The 14,208-nt window shown below is 41.4% G+C and overlaps 1 protein-coding gene across 7 annotated transcripts in view; it reads right to left on the reverse strand.

Moving 5' to 3' along the window:
• picalma (phosphatidylinositol binding clathrin assembly protein a) overlaps positions 1-13,315 on the reverse strand; it is a 51,010-nt gene extending 37,695 nt beyond the window's left edge. For 5 of the 7 annotated variants that reach the window (XM_083986436.1, XM_083986437.1, XM_083986439.1 and 2 more), the window contains exons 1-2: positions 13,204-13,315; positions 12,675-12,985 (exon numbers count right to left, since the gene is read on the reverse strand). In XM_083986436.1, coding sequence (XP_083842562.1) covers positions 12,675-12,804 — 130 coding nt within the window. In that variant the 5' untranslated portion in view covers positions 12,805-12,985; positions 13,204-13,315. The other 2 variants (XM_083986435.1, XM_083986440.1) reach the window with 1 other exon arrangement.
• Positions 13,316-14,208: the final 893 nt, after the last annotated feature.

A 14,208-nucleotide genomic window follows, 5' to 3' on the forward strand; every position in this document is an offset into this window, starting at 1 on the left:
GTGTTGCTGAACCACGTTTTGCGCAACGATCAACAAACCATAATAATAATAGTAAACCGCTACTCGTCATCATCAGAAGGTCGTGGCTCCACAGACCCAAGGCCTCTATAGGAGATCAGGCTGACTAATGATGACAGCTTAAAGGGATAGTTCAACATTTTGGCAATTTGGCCCATTGCCATAATCCCTATAGTCATAGCAGTAGGTTCATTACCTTTAATTGTCGGTGCAAGCTATTTTTAGAACGGCGGAGCAGAGCCGTGAGCTGCTCAGAGCTACGCTACGGAGGCTCATGGGAGTTCTTGGTTTCCCTCATCAAACTCATCAAATACACAATCCAACAACTCCACAACGCTCTGGTGGACAAGTTGTGAGCTGCACATTCACCAAGCTATGAGATAATAACACAACGTTACCAGACAGAGTTGTTTTAGAGGGAAATTCATGCAAAACCGCTGATGCGCGTTGCCTTCAGGGACAGGTTTTCATCAAGCAGTCTCTGTATTTCCCTCTAAAACGACTCTGTCTGGTAACGTTGTGTTATTATCTCATAGCGTGGTGAATGTGCAGGTCACAACTTGTCCACCAGAGCGTTTTGGAGTTGTTGGATTGTGTATTTGATGAGGGAAACCAAGAAATCCCATGAGCCTCCGTAGCGTAGCTCTGAGCAGCTCACGGCTCTGCTCCGCCGTTCTAAAAATAGCTTGCACCGACAAATGTAAAGGTAACGACCCTACAGCTATGACTATAGCGATTATAGCAATGGGCCAATTTGCCAAAATGTTGAACTATCCCTTTAAGACGGATCAAAGTGGGGCCTGTTATGGCAGAGCAGTGCAGAGGACAAACGCTTTTGATAAGATAAACATGTGACCTTTCTTATGTTGCTGCTCAGTCTGGGTCACAGGAAGAGACAAACCTCAATCTGCTGAGGAATTGCAGTCACTTTTGTCATGGTCATGTGAACTTTCAATATATTCAGCATCTATTTGAATTTTTATGATCAGATCGATTCCTCACATGTTTCCTAAAAACCCAAGCGCTGTAGGAATTTGTCAAAACGCAGCCGCATCACAAAAAGGAACCCGTGTGAACCGGCCGAGCTTCGCTGAGGAGGAAGAAGCGATAACAGGTCTTCAACAGTTCCCATCAGTAACTGCGGTTTAAAGACCTGCGGTCTGTTTCTTTCACCTCTGTCTCCGTCTCCGTCTCTCATGATCGTCTCTGCTCCTAAACGTCACTGGGTTGAGGAGAGGCCACTTCAGTGAAACTCATTTCCTCCTCAAACTTCCTTAAACTCTATTGCTGCTGAAACAGAACTGAAATTTCGAAAAAGGCGAAGCAAAATATATTTTCTTGGAGACAGCGTTACAATGAAAAAAAAAAAAAGAAAAGCCACATTTCACAATCATTCCTAAAGACAAGATTAACACAAGTCTTAACAAACACTAAAAGCCTTTGGTCAGCAGAATGTCTGAGACAAAGTATAGCAGATAGAAGATGAGAGTATTTCCTGCTTTCTTTCACATGTTGGCTGCCTGAGCCGTAATGAGTGCACATTAAAATGTCACTAAATGTACTGTAACAAGAAGCTTATAGAGCCCACGCATGGCCTGTGGGCTAGAATGGCCTGCATACATTGTGGCTGTAAATTTTCTCTGAGGCTTGTGACTTGTGAGCTGCAGAGCTCGGCTCAACAATCACACATGTTTGTGCTGCATTACCCCACAGAAGTAGGTTCAACTACTGTAAGAAGCCAACTTTCACTCGTGTCCCAGATTCAGAGCAATGCTGCACACAGGACACATTCACACTGTCATGCTGAGGATTTACGATGTGCGGTGTTGTGTATGTTGTGTAGCAGCCGTAGTCCAGATAAGGTAGAAACTTTTCACTTTAGGTAAAACTCAGTTTATATTTGAATTTTCTTTTGGCCTAAAATCGGTTGGATGAAATCTTGTCAAGTTTAACTGAATGTTCATCCTTGGAGCAGATCTACTTATGACTCAAAAGATTAAAAAAACCTTGTAAAGACAGACAGCACAAAAATATCCATAGTTATAGTAGAATATAAATGGACTTTCATAAAAAGTTAAGTTAAAAAACGACAAAAAGAAGGACTTCCTCTTTCACGACTGAGACTTCAAACTAAAAACAGCTGACAGAACAAACATGTAAAGCCCTGAAAGGACTGCAGCACATTTAATGCAGCTCCTTATGTACAGAAGGTTAAATGTAAAGGTTCCTCTTGCTGCCAACATCACAGCAGTAGAGCAGAGGAATCCTTTGTCTGTTGCTTCTCCAGAGCAACTTTGATTTTTCAAATCAGAGGCTGGGATTTGAGGCTAGAGGGCATGATTGAAAAACATACAGTATAAGGCTATAAAAGAAAAAGAAAGAAATACAAAAAAGACTTGACTCGGAGTGGGCTAAACTGATTTTTAGTCTCTGCAATGTCAACAACGATTATTAAAGAAATAGAAAATGTGAAGTCAAAGTAAAATGAAGCAGCTGGTGAAACTGTGTGTTTCTGTGGAGGATTTCCTAAAGGGTGGAGGACTGAAGAGAGCAAGAACGGCTGGCTGCATTATCAGATGGATCTCACTGACTGAGCACATGAGACAGGAAGTGATGAGCAAACTCTTTTGCAACGAGGAAGTAGTAGGTAAGAGCTTCTGTGCAGAACGGATTCACAGAAATCTCTGTGAATCAGCAGCACGCACTGGAAAAACACTCCACGTTACAGCAGCTCTACTTTTTATTCTGCACACACCACATGCAGCAGTGAAACGGATTATTCTCAGAGTCTTTTCTGCTGCAGCTTCAAGAGATATTTTTGCATCTTTTATCTGTCTGAGGGAAAACGTTAGGACGTCAGAGCAGCTCCATTAACATAAGACTGTAGTAAAACCAACTAGTGTCTCCAGTTGTAAAGCAGAACAGCAGATGTTCTCCCTTCATTTGAGATTAAGTAAAGATCTTTACATGCTCTCTTGTATGAGTTAGCAACTTCAAATAATTAAATGCTTCATTAAGCAGAAGCCACAAGGCACCAAATAAAGTCAGTTCAAAGAGATTTCAAGATGCCAGAGGCAGAACAACTTCTCAGGTTCAAGTAGACACAGTGGAGAGGAAGGACAACGCCAGGACCCTCTGACATTTAATTGCTGATCTCTGGTATTAACTGCTGTGTTGTGACACAGCTGTCACTACTTCAAAGCCTTCTCTTCATGTGAGCTTGGCTTCATGCGTGTGTGTGGTTCCTTGACTGATAAATGCTCCAACACGTCTGAATTAGATGCATCTCAGTCTTCTGCAAATCCAAAAATCTGGAGATCAACATCCTGGAAACTTCCAATTCCTTCTGCACTCAAAAAACAAGCAACTCTGTTGTTTCCTTGTACATAAAAATGGAGTGAAGCGACAACGGGCTGCTGAACTGTTAACACATTTCCACAATACAATGTAAAACTGTGGATGAAGAATTTATTTATGCAAAATAATCAAACCATGACGTTTTCATTTATTCGGCCTATAAATGCAAAACAGCTGAGTGGGAATAAAAACCTGCATTCACTCACTCACTCACAAGGGAGTCATATTGTACATATTAAAAAAAACAAAAAAAAACATGAATCTACTACAACTAAACAAGACCGTCGGTAGCAAATGATTCACTTCTATATGTAGATCATACTACATCCAGTGTAATGACAGGACAGAAAGTGAAAGCCTGTTCACTAATTCATCTGCACCGTTTGTGTTGACGGAACATCTGTCTGACATCAGCAGAGCAGACAGCTGTTGGCTAGGAGTTTCCCCCCCCCACCCTGTCAGTGTGCAGAGTCTTTCTTCTGTCCCTCTGGATTAGTTACCAGCCATAAACTAAAACTACACTGACTGTTATTACCATGGGGAGACTTTATGAGACTGTCATCATGACTCAACATGGCTCATACAGTAGCCACCGTCTTCATCTTTGCTGCTTTTTAACCCAGAATAACCTTTCCCATGCACATCGCTGTGTGTGCGCTGTTGTTATGAAACCAAAATGATGACACTCATATGACACCTGCCTCAATATCTGACTCAAATTCAATGATCTGTGCGCTTTCAAACTGCTGATATTTTAGGAAGTTTGCAGTTATAGTTGGGTTCATGTTTCCAATGTGAACACTGAGTTTCCTGTCAGCCACAGTGATACAAAGTGACCTAAAACAATAACCACATCATCACCATTAGCTGCATCATCAAACTCCAAAGACGAAAGTTAAAGGTCAATTGTTTGTCAAAATCAAAGATGAAGAAACAACCAAAGCATTCAAAACATAATATCACCAAGAGCAGCAATGTTTTGGATAAAAGTTAAATGTGTAAAACATTGTTGTGCGTTGAGATGCATCAGCTTACAAATCATATGTTCTGGTTGCACAGGAACAAAGTCTGTTTGCTACAACAAGACGCAACAAAAAATAATCACTATCATCACGCAACATTTTTTTTCCTGTGAAAATTGAAATTAATCTTTTGCATTTTCTTCCCTAAAACAAATCAGACTTCTCTATTTGAAGCCATGAGATGATTATGTTATAACATTTGCATGTAACTGCGGCATGTAGCCATGGACGGTCGGCATGAGCACTGTGTTTGCTGCTTTGTCTCTTGTGTTGTTGCTATAGGTGGAAGCAGAGTGCTGCACACGTCAACATACCTCATATAGGACACGTGGCTCATTTAGAAAGAATAAATATCAGGACCACTAAATGGTACTACTACTATAGGCAGGCATCATTTCTAGTATCCTCAGCATGACAGTATCAAAAAATTGATACAGCATAGTATTGTGATATTTTGCATGGCAATATTGTATCGCTTAAAGCAGAAGTAAGCAGAATATTTGTGTTAATATAAGTCTTAAATAGTTGTATCTTCCGACAGCAATCACTTCTATAGAGTGTTTGGTCTGAAACACGGGTCTGTCAGTCACTCTGCTCCACTGTAAGCCGATCGAGGAGAAAACTTTCCTTGTATCCTACAACCTTTATCCAATGAGGAGAGAGAACGGCATAAAGGGGCGGTCCTCTCTGTGTGTGCAGCCAAGGGATGCGCGTGAATGTGGTGACGTAGGGACGAGGGCGGGGACTGCTAACTCCATCTGCTGACAAGAAGTTAGCCAAAACCACCGGATCGCTTACTTCTGCTTTAATGGACGCAAAGTATGGGTCTGAACAAACTAAGAAGTTTACCTTACTAGAAAAAACAGATGTTATCAAAGTTTTCATTTGGAGACATAATTTGCAGTTGAAAAAAAGCGAATAAATCGGAATATATCGCAGCATGTTGCAATATTTTTCATCATATCGAGACACAAGTATCACAGGGCCTCTGGGGATTCCCTCCCCTAGTACTGATACACTGCAAAACTAGACACACAACTTACACACTGCTGCCCTAACTGTGCCACTTACAGCAAGTAACTACTGTACGCACCAAACATTTGCAGATGATTGATCTGATTTCTTTTTTAATCAATAGAGAATCTTTAAAGAATTAAGAGAATTAAAAACAGTTTGATGAGATTCTTCTTAACTAACATGTCTGGGCTGTTGGGGGGCATTCCAGTGGCCAAACATGGTGGCTGAAATCAAGATGCCGGCCTAATTGCCAGGAAATGCATCAGAAGTATCCGGGCCAATCTCACATCTGATCGGCCTAGATCCCCGGGGCTCTGGGAAGGGGCCGGGTTATGAAATGACTTCCTGTTGGCTCTTTACCCACTGACAATCCACGGCTTACTTTCAGACCCAGAGGAACACTTCCTGCTTCAGGAAACGTCTATCCCCTTACAACGCCGTTATGCGATGTGAGCTAAAGTGCACATGGAGGCCCTGAAACAGACCTCAGATCATCTGTGAGGTTCCACTTGGAGAGCTGCCACGAGACGAGTGTGTAAATACTGTAAAAAAAAAAACCAAAAAACAACAACTACTGTTTCAAACAGGTTTGCTAAACCAGACGGGTGTCGCTTGTTATTCCGCGGCTGCAGGAGCAGCGTCACGGCGGCTGCTTTGATTTGCATGATCGTATCTCACAGGTACTTCTCCCTCGTCTCCGGCTCAGCTGGCGGACACACCGGCGTCGTCAGCAGTCTTTTTAAGGGCCGTCGTCACTCGATGCCACTGCAGTCACATGCTACATGTGCTACTACATGTGCGTCGTGGATGGTGAAATCAAAAGGAGGAGCCGAGCTGAGCCACGGAGAGAGGGGGAGAGGAAAGTACAGATTCCTACGAACGAGCGGCTCAGGTGAAGCAGACTTCACTGCAGACTCACTGACTTTCCAGGGAATGCAATCATGCAGCCTGCAGCTCTGCTAAGAGACGAGGAAATTATAAGACCAGAAAGAAGAAGCAGGGGGAGATGAAATGTTTTCACTGTGATCACAATCTTGTCCTGTAATGATTTACCGCCCGGTACTTAATAATGGGACATAATGCAAGCTCCCTTCACCAGTTTAATAACACTGCAATAGCTGAACCAGCAGGTGCAATAAAAAATTTCCAAAACAATAAAAGCCGCCTCAGATTTTGGACATGCCTAACTTCTCTCTGTAACCAATATCCCACTGGTTCATGCAGCCTGAATAATGTCTCGCCATTAACAACCGCTGTTTCAATAAAAAAATAAAAAATAATAAGAAGAAGAGGAACATTTTCCCCACATTTGCTTGAATCTTTTGAACAACCTATAGTTCGCATGATGCATCATTTCTGCAGACCAGTGAACCCTGATTCTTGGGTCAGACACTTCCAGTAGGCAGGGGTTAAATGCTGCCCACGGCAACCAGATGAAATCAAAACCACAATCCACCATCAAACTCAAACCAGGTGACACATGAATGAGACGGTTCAAAAAGGTCCACAGTGTCATTCCACTTGGATTGTGCACTCAATAACCTCATAGACTATCTATGATAAAAGAGGGGTGAGCTTCTCAATATTGCTTCTCTTCGTGTTTTTACTTCCTAAAAGTAAGTAAAACTGATCAATATGAACACAAAAAAAGACACTAGTTTGTGTTTCCAACGTTATTGTTGTTGATTATAGTCTCTCTCAGTCATAAACCTGCTAGTGATGTGATCATGGAAATCAACAATGTGCCATAATCAGTGAGCAAACCCACAGTCGGCTGTAACAGGAAGTGGTGCATAAAACCTGTAATAAACTGTCAATCACCAGCCTCATTCAAATACCTCCGGGGATAAAGTAATAAAATAAAAAAAACACTACCAACTGATATACTAATATGGACATCCACCTTCAATATTAAAGGGATAGTTCAACATTTTGGCAAATTGGCCCATTGCCATAATCCCTATAGTCGTAGCAGTAGGTTTGTTACCTTTAATTGTCGGTGCAAGATATTTTTAGAACGGCGGAGCAGAGGTAAATTCATGCAAAACCACTGATGTGCGTTAAGCAGTCTCCGCATTTCCCTCTAAAACAACTCTGTCTGGTAACGTTGTGTTATTATCTCATAGCGTGGTGAATGTGCAGGTCACAACTTGTCCACCAGAGCGTTGTGGAGTTGTCGGATTGTGTATTTGATGAGGGAAACCAAGAAATCCCATGAGCCTCCGTAGCGTAGCTCTGAGCAGCTCACGGCTCTGCTCCGCCGTTCTAAAAATAGCTTGCACCGACAATTAAAAAGGTATACAAACCTACTGCTATGACTATAGGGATTATGGCAATGGGCCAATTTGTCAAAATGTTGAACTATCCCTTTAAGTCCAAGTGGTGTCAGTCATATCTGCCAGTTTAGCTCCTCTGGTTTGACTCTCTCCCCCTCTCTGTGTTTTAAACAGTATTCAATAAAGGCCAAACTTGCAGAAAACACTATTTTTTTAATTTATTTTTTTTGCTTTTCTGTCTCTTGTCATTCAACACTACATGTTAACCAGCAGTAATTGCAAGCTGGTGCACTGCAGCTTAAATCATGATGCTGTGACACCAGTTGGACATTATAGACTCTAGGGACTGGGTCGGACTGTTTACACTGTATAGCTACAAATCCTGCTAGATATCCATCTCCAGTATTGATGTCAGTATCAAAGGTCCACAGCCACTGCTGACTTCATATACTCATTACCTCATGAGAGACCTTTGAGCAGTGTAACAACAGTGTGTGTGTGTGATAAAGGTGGACTGACGGTGGGTTTTTAAATACCAATAGCAGCAACAGTTTGGAGCAGAAAAAATAGCAACATTAGCATTAACTGTGACTTTGAATGGCGCCGCCATACGTTTTGTGTGACTTGTGGAGACTATGCAGTGATTGGCCTATTGCTTTTAAGCTTTACTGTGTGATGAATTAACCAGGATGAACAATGGCTGCTGTTATGCTGCCCACTGTGTGGAGGAAATACCATACATTACAGGCCTGTGGTTTCATACTCTGACTCTACTGAGGTGTAAACCGTACTAAACTTATTTGGTGCTAATTTTCCCAGAAGTCATTTCACACTTACTTTAAACAAATGCACAAGTAAATACGCTGAAGCTGCCAGCCACAGGTTGATTTGTTCCCTGTCTGTTAACTGCAGAGTCTCTTTAAAGTTACGAGACTCGAGTTTATCTAGCACGCCCGTGTTAAAGAATGTGAACTGCGGTCCAGTCAGCGCAAACTCAACATAGACTGTTATGTGGCGTGGACTGGAGGGTCATATCTCACCTGCAATCCAGACACTAAGAACAGAGGGATGGAAGCGAGACACGCAGGGGCCATGTGTGCCTTGTCAGGAAACTCCAAACACAAATAATGCACCCTTCACTCCGCGCGGCTATCTTTAAATACCTCAGACCTAAGTGAGATTCTTGCAGAGCGCTGGGGTCTCTAGATTACCAAGGAGAGGCTTCAGTCCAGTTCAGTTCAGTTCAGTCAGTGCAAAGTTGAGATTTTGGTATCAATGGAAAGATTAGAAAATAAGCTTTAAAATGATATCCTAGTCAAAGTCATACATTTGATGGTTTTCGAGATGCGGCCATTTGAATTACGATCTTTCACTCTCTTATTCCGTTCTAAAATCAGAGAAAATTGCAGTTAAAGTTTTTGCCAGTGACTCTGGCATCTGTTCCTGTACCACGTGATTACACGCACCCTATACGGTCCCTTGTTGTCATAGAGGCACCATTCAATGACCCTCGGAAAGCAGGGAATCTCACAATTCAGATGCTTTTTACAGCTCGTCTCTGTCATAAACGGTTCAGAAGTTGTCACGTTTTGTTGACGTTTTGTAAAACATGTGCAAGCGTGTACGTTCGGTTTAGCATCGATGCTACGCTCTGTTAGCGTCGATGCTACACTCTGTTAGCGTCGATGCTACTCGGTTTAGCATCCGTTTCTGTACCCGTCCCTTCTCGTCATAGAGGCACCATTCAATGACCGTCGGAAAGCGGAGAATCCCGCGATTCAGATGCAGTTAATAGCTCGTCTCTATCATGAACGGTTCAGAAGATATTTCATGTTTTGCACCGAAGCAACACTCATTTTCAGAGGGTTTAAGTTGCAAGTCAACTTTAATCATCATTTATGTGACTTTTCTCAATTATCTGGACTGTGAAACTTTGGGAGATTGTTTTTGAATGTCATTGCTTTGAAATTAGGGTAAAAAATTTTTTTTGATTTTCTATGGGTTTTCCACGTTATCAGCTGATTATCTAAAAATAGACTCATTTTGATAGAACGGGTCACATATGTTCCAACATCAAATACAGTATGGTCCTACTTCGGTCAAGCCGGACCTAAAAATAGGAGGAGTGGATTCCACGCCGTGCCAAGAAAGAGGTTGCTCCCATAAATAATACACTGTTGTTACAACAGGAACGTGATGCACATCTATCTATTACACTTCCTTCAATAACCACTGTGACAAAATATTTGCTTATACATCATCACACACGCCATTTCAATCCCAACCCACTGTATATAAATATCTTACTGTCCGGAAAAGCAGATCATGGACGACCTTATACAGTATCATGTATCCAACAACAGGCTGATGGTGACTTCTATTCATATTAAACTGCAAAATACAGTACCAGTCTGCACAATAATACTGGATACAGTGCTGCCAACTTCTATCACTTGCTGTGGCCCAAATTAAAAAAGCCTCAGGAAAAACAATTGAATGGGGAAAAGGGAAATAACTGAAGTGAAAGACGGGGAATGAATATGGGAAGTTCGTGGGGGAAAAAAACAAACTGCAAGACAGCAAATTGTCAGAGACGGGCGGACATCCTCAACATGAAAAATGTGTGTGCGAGCGCCGTTTTCAGTCTGTTTCTACTCCGCTGACAGAAGCAAGCAACATATTTCCTTGGGTTGACTCAGCTGTTATGACCAGAATCGGAAATACACGACACTTGATGAGATCTTCTAAGCTCCAACGTCAAACCTATGGGTATCTATTTAGGAAATGGTAGGAGCTACACCCCGTCGTTATTCTTATTAGACCCGAGGCTCCGTTTGTGCATATGGTACAAACTATAAATAAAGTTCATAAAAAAAAGAAAGAAAGACAAATAGAAGGAGCAGTTCAAAGTCAGTAGAATGAAGGCCAGATGACGGTATAACGACAACAAAGGTAAAACGCAATTAAGTGTTTGTTTACGATGTCTCAGAGCGAGTTCTAGAGATGTGGTGGTGTCCAACCATATGGAAACTAAATGTGTTTATCTTCGCTGGTCGCTCCGCACTGGGAGGCAAAGTAAAATGCTGACTTTGATCTAGAGGAAAAGACGGGATGTTGTTTAAAAAAAAAAAAAGGGAGGGGGAGGGGGGGGCATATTTTCAGACGGTCAAAAAATATTCACAGTTGTAGTGGAGTTGAAAAGCCACAAGTTACTGAAAAGATAAAACAAAGAGGACTTCAACATGAAGAGCCACTACATCAGAGTGTATAGATCACTCATAGAAAATGACCAAAAAACCTCAACATCTGAACAGATGCCCGTTCTCCGTGCCATTCAGAGCATAAATCTAGCCGAAACAATGCGATTATTATGTCGTACTGTCAAAACTCTGTTTATGGTTTGACCATGTAAAGTCAACGTAACTGAGGATGTATTGTTATAATACAGTACACTGCTTACATCATGGCAACATTTTGCATATACTCTCCAGCTGTTTGCTAATGAGAAAACTCCAACTCAGTCACGTCACATTCAGTTGGTCAAAAACTATGCTCAGCTTCATCATTCATTCATACTGTATTTCACCAGCACATATACTACTGTTGACTGACATAGTGGTGCTTCTGTCTCCATTTAGCATCCTATGCTGATTCTTGGTGGTACACCACTTGTGGTATTTCACTTCTGTGAAATATGATAACAATATGGAATACACCAATCCGGTTTCACTGCAACATAGCACTTATGACAAATCTTTACTGGCATTTTGCTGCTGCTGTTGCTTACAATGTCACTGTTATTCCACCAAACATATGATATATTTCATTTGGAAGCCCCCTGACAGAAAGACTAGAAAACTGGTCGTGACCCTAAGGCTGTTAACTATCCAGTAAAACCTCTCAATCATTATAAAAGTCAATGCGGCTGAAACCCTATCCCTCTATTATCAACAGCTCGACACAAAAATAACCTCATTCTGACCGATGGTATCAATTATGGACCTGGTTGATCCTGTTGAATATTTGCTTGTGTTCCCTTGATAAAGCCGTACATCAAAGTCCACAACCCCACCGCCACTTCCTGAAGTAAGAACTGACTCAACAGGACGAGAATAGCCGGCCTGCACTGATTATTGTACGGAGCTTTAAATGGTTTAATTATCCTAATACCAGACCGTTCAAATTTAGACCCATCTGTACACCCATAACTTTACAACTTGTTTTATTATCATTTCCTTAGGAATCAGTTGTATGAGCCAACTTTACCCATTAAATGCTGTGGGCACCAGGCAGCTGGGATTACAATTATGCCCAGCAGTTTTGAGGGAAAATTTGGGATATCTACCTGTAGCATCATCTGTGGTAGCAGTCGAGGCACAAGACAAACCAAGAGCTGCAATATAACTCAATGGCAACGCTGTGTCTCATTGTGACAAATCCAGTAAACATTACAATTTCCTATTGCTCCATAAGTTACCCCCTTTCAACCGGACGACTCATAATTGCTTTCTGTTTGCATTGACCATTGATTATTCACCTTCTCCAGGGATAGCAGGCTATATAACACAGCTTCCTATCAGAGTTCAGTTTACCTTTTGAGGTAAATTTAACCCAACAATGAAATAATGACCATAAAGTGTGGCTATATGTGTTCATGCCTTCATGGTAACAATTAAATAGCATTAATAAGGCTCCAAGCTGCAACAATGAATGAGTCATGTCACAGGCAGACTGTTTTAATTACACACAGCCCACTGTCACAGACAACACATGTGTTTTCTCATGTATTTGAATGCATAGTGGTTTAAACAGTGGACTTGACTGACTACCATATAGAGTGGCTAACTTTAACATGAACATGTAGCCTATAAGCAGCACAGGCCTCATAGCTGCACAGCCACAGACACAGCATTATTCAGAGTCCGGGGCTAACGTTAACCACAACAACAAACAGCAACAAATAACCACAAAAAAATGTACTTACAATCCAAATGTTTCTTCTTTGGCCCCATTATTTCATGTGTGGTCGCCTTGCACACAGTTTTGGAGATGGCCGAGCCGGTGACACTGTGCTGTGCGGCGGTGATCCTGTCTGTAATGCTCTGTCCAGACATCCTGAGGTCGGTCGGTCGGTGGATCAAATTAAACCGTTACACCGTTACAACAACAAAAAAAAAAAAAAAAAACGTTTTCTTTTTTAAACTCCGGGCAAAAAAACAGCAGCAGCAGCTTGGTTGTGGACTTTTTCCGTGGACGGTATCGGTCTTCTTCAATGAAATAAGGCTCCGTGACCACCTGACAACACTGAGGAGAGACAGAAAGAGAGAGAAGAGACACTGAGACGATAGATAGACAGACAGCAGCAGCAGCAGCTTTAACATTACAGGCTAACGAGCTAGCTAACGGTAACTACTAGCAGGCTAGTTTAATAGATAGTCAGTTAGTTGACTTGAGGCTAAAAAAAACACCAAACCTACTGTGAGAAAGCGTCTTAATTCATGGCTGAAAGATACGCACCTACCCCAGTCTTTTTAATCGATCCCCTCACACACACACAGGCTGTAGTAGCGTCCTCTTCCCCTTCCAGTACAAGTCTTTCTCACATACCGTCCGTGGCTGGTCCGGACAGACAGAGTAAAAATAGAAGCCACTTCCGGGTTCGAACTTTCACAATAAAAGGAGTTTCAAATCAAACGTCTTTCTTATTATTAGCTCATGATCGTGAAAAAGAAAATTTAATAAAACGTTGACTATAGCACATGAGCTGCTAATGTTTTATTCTTTCTTTTCTATTCTATTATTTTTATTTATTTATTATTATTTAATAAAGTGTACAAAAAAGGAGTATTTTACTACTTTCAGTAGTATTGGATTACTTAGCCTATATGTGTAGGGACTACAGATGGAAATTAGCTGGGAGCTAAATCTGGTGCAACCATCTTTTCATTTTTTCCTTTAAATGATTAATGTAATTGCACATTATCCTTTATTAAACTAATAAACTAAACTTAACTAAGGAGAGTGTCACACCTGGATCAGATGCAAGTTTCTATCTTTAATAGACCAAGTTTTCAGGAAAAAGACCATCATCAGGGTTACAATCAACACATGAGTTCAGTAGAGTCTTTATGTGATTAATCAGGGGAGGGTTGTACTGCAGCACCACTCCTGCTCTGATGGGAAATGTAGTTCAGGAGGCAGAGTGTGTAGTCCTTTCTGTAGGCAAACACACAACAGAGACACCAACACATGAGTTGAGCCATGCACAGACTGTTACTGAAATTTAAAAAAAGAAAGAAAGAAAGAAAGAAAGAAAGAAAGAAAGAAAGAAAGAAAAAACATTACAAAAAATTATAAAATTAAAATACCTACCACTTACAATAGTGCAGTTCTAAAGCCTTATCGCGTGTGGAACCTTTATTTTGTAATCCAAGTATGTCATTTCCGGTCTAATCACACGTAACTTCATACTGATCTCATTCTGGCTTTCTTTGGTTCCCACGGTGAACTCCATCTAG

Source organism: Trachurus trachurus (genome assembly GCF_905171665.1).
Source record: "Trachurus trachurus genome assembly, chromosome: 14".
Classification (NCBI taxonomy): Eukaryota; Metazoa; Chordata; class Actinopteri; order Carangiformes; family Carangidae; genus Trachurus; species Trachurus trachurus.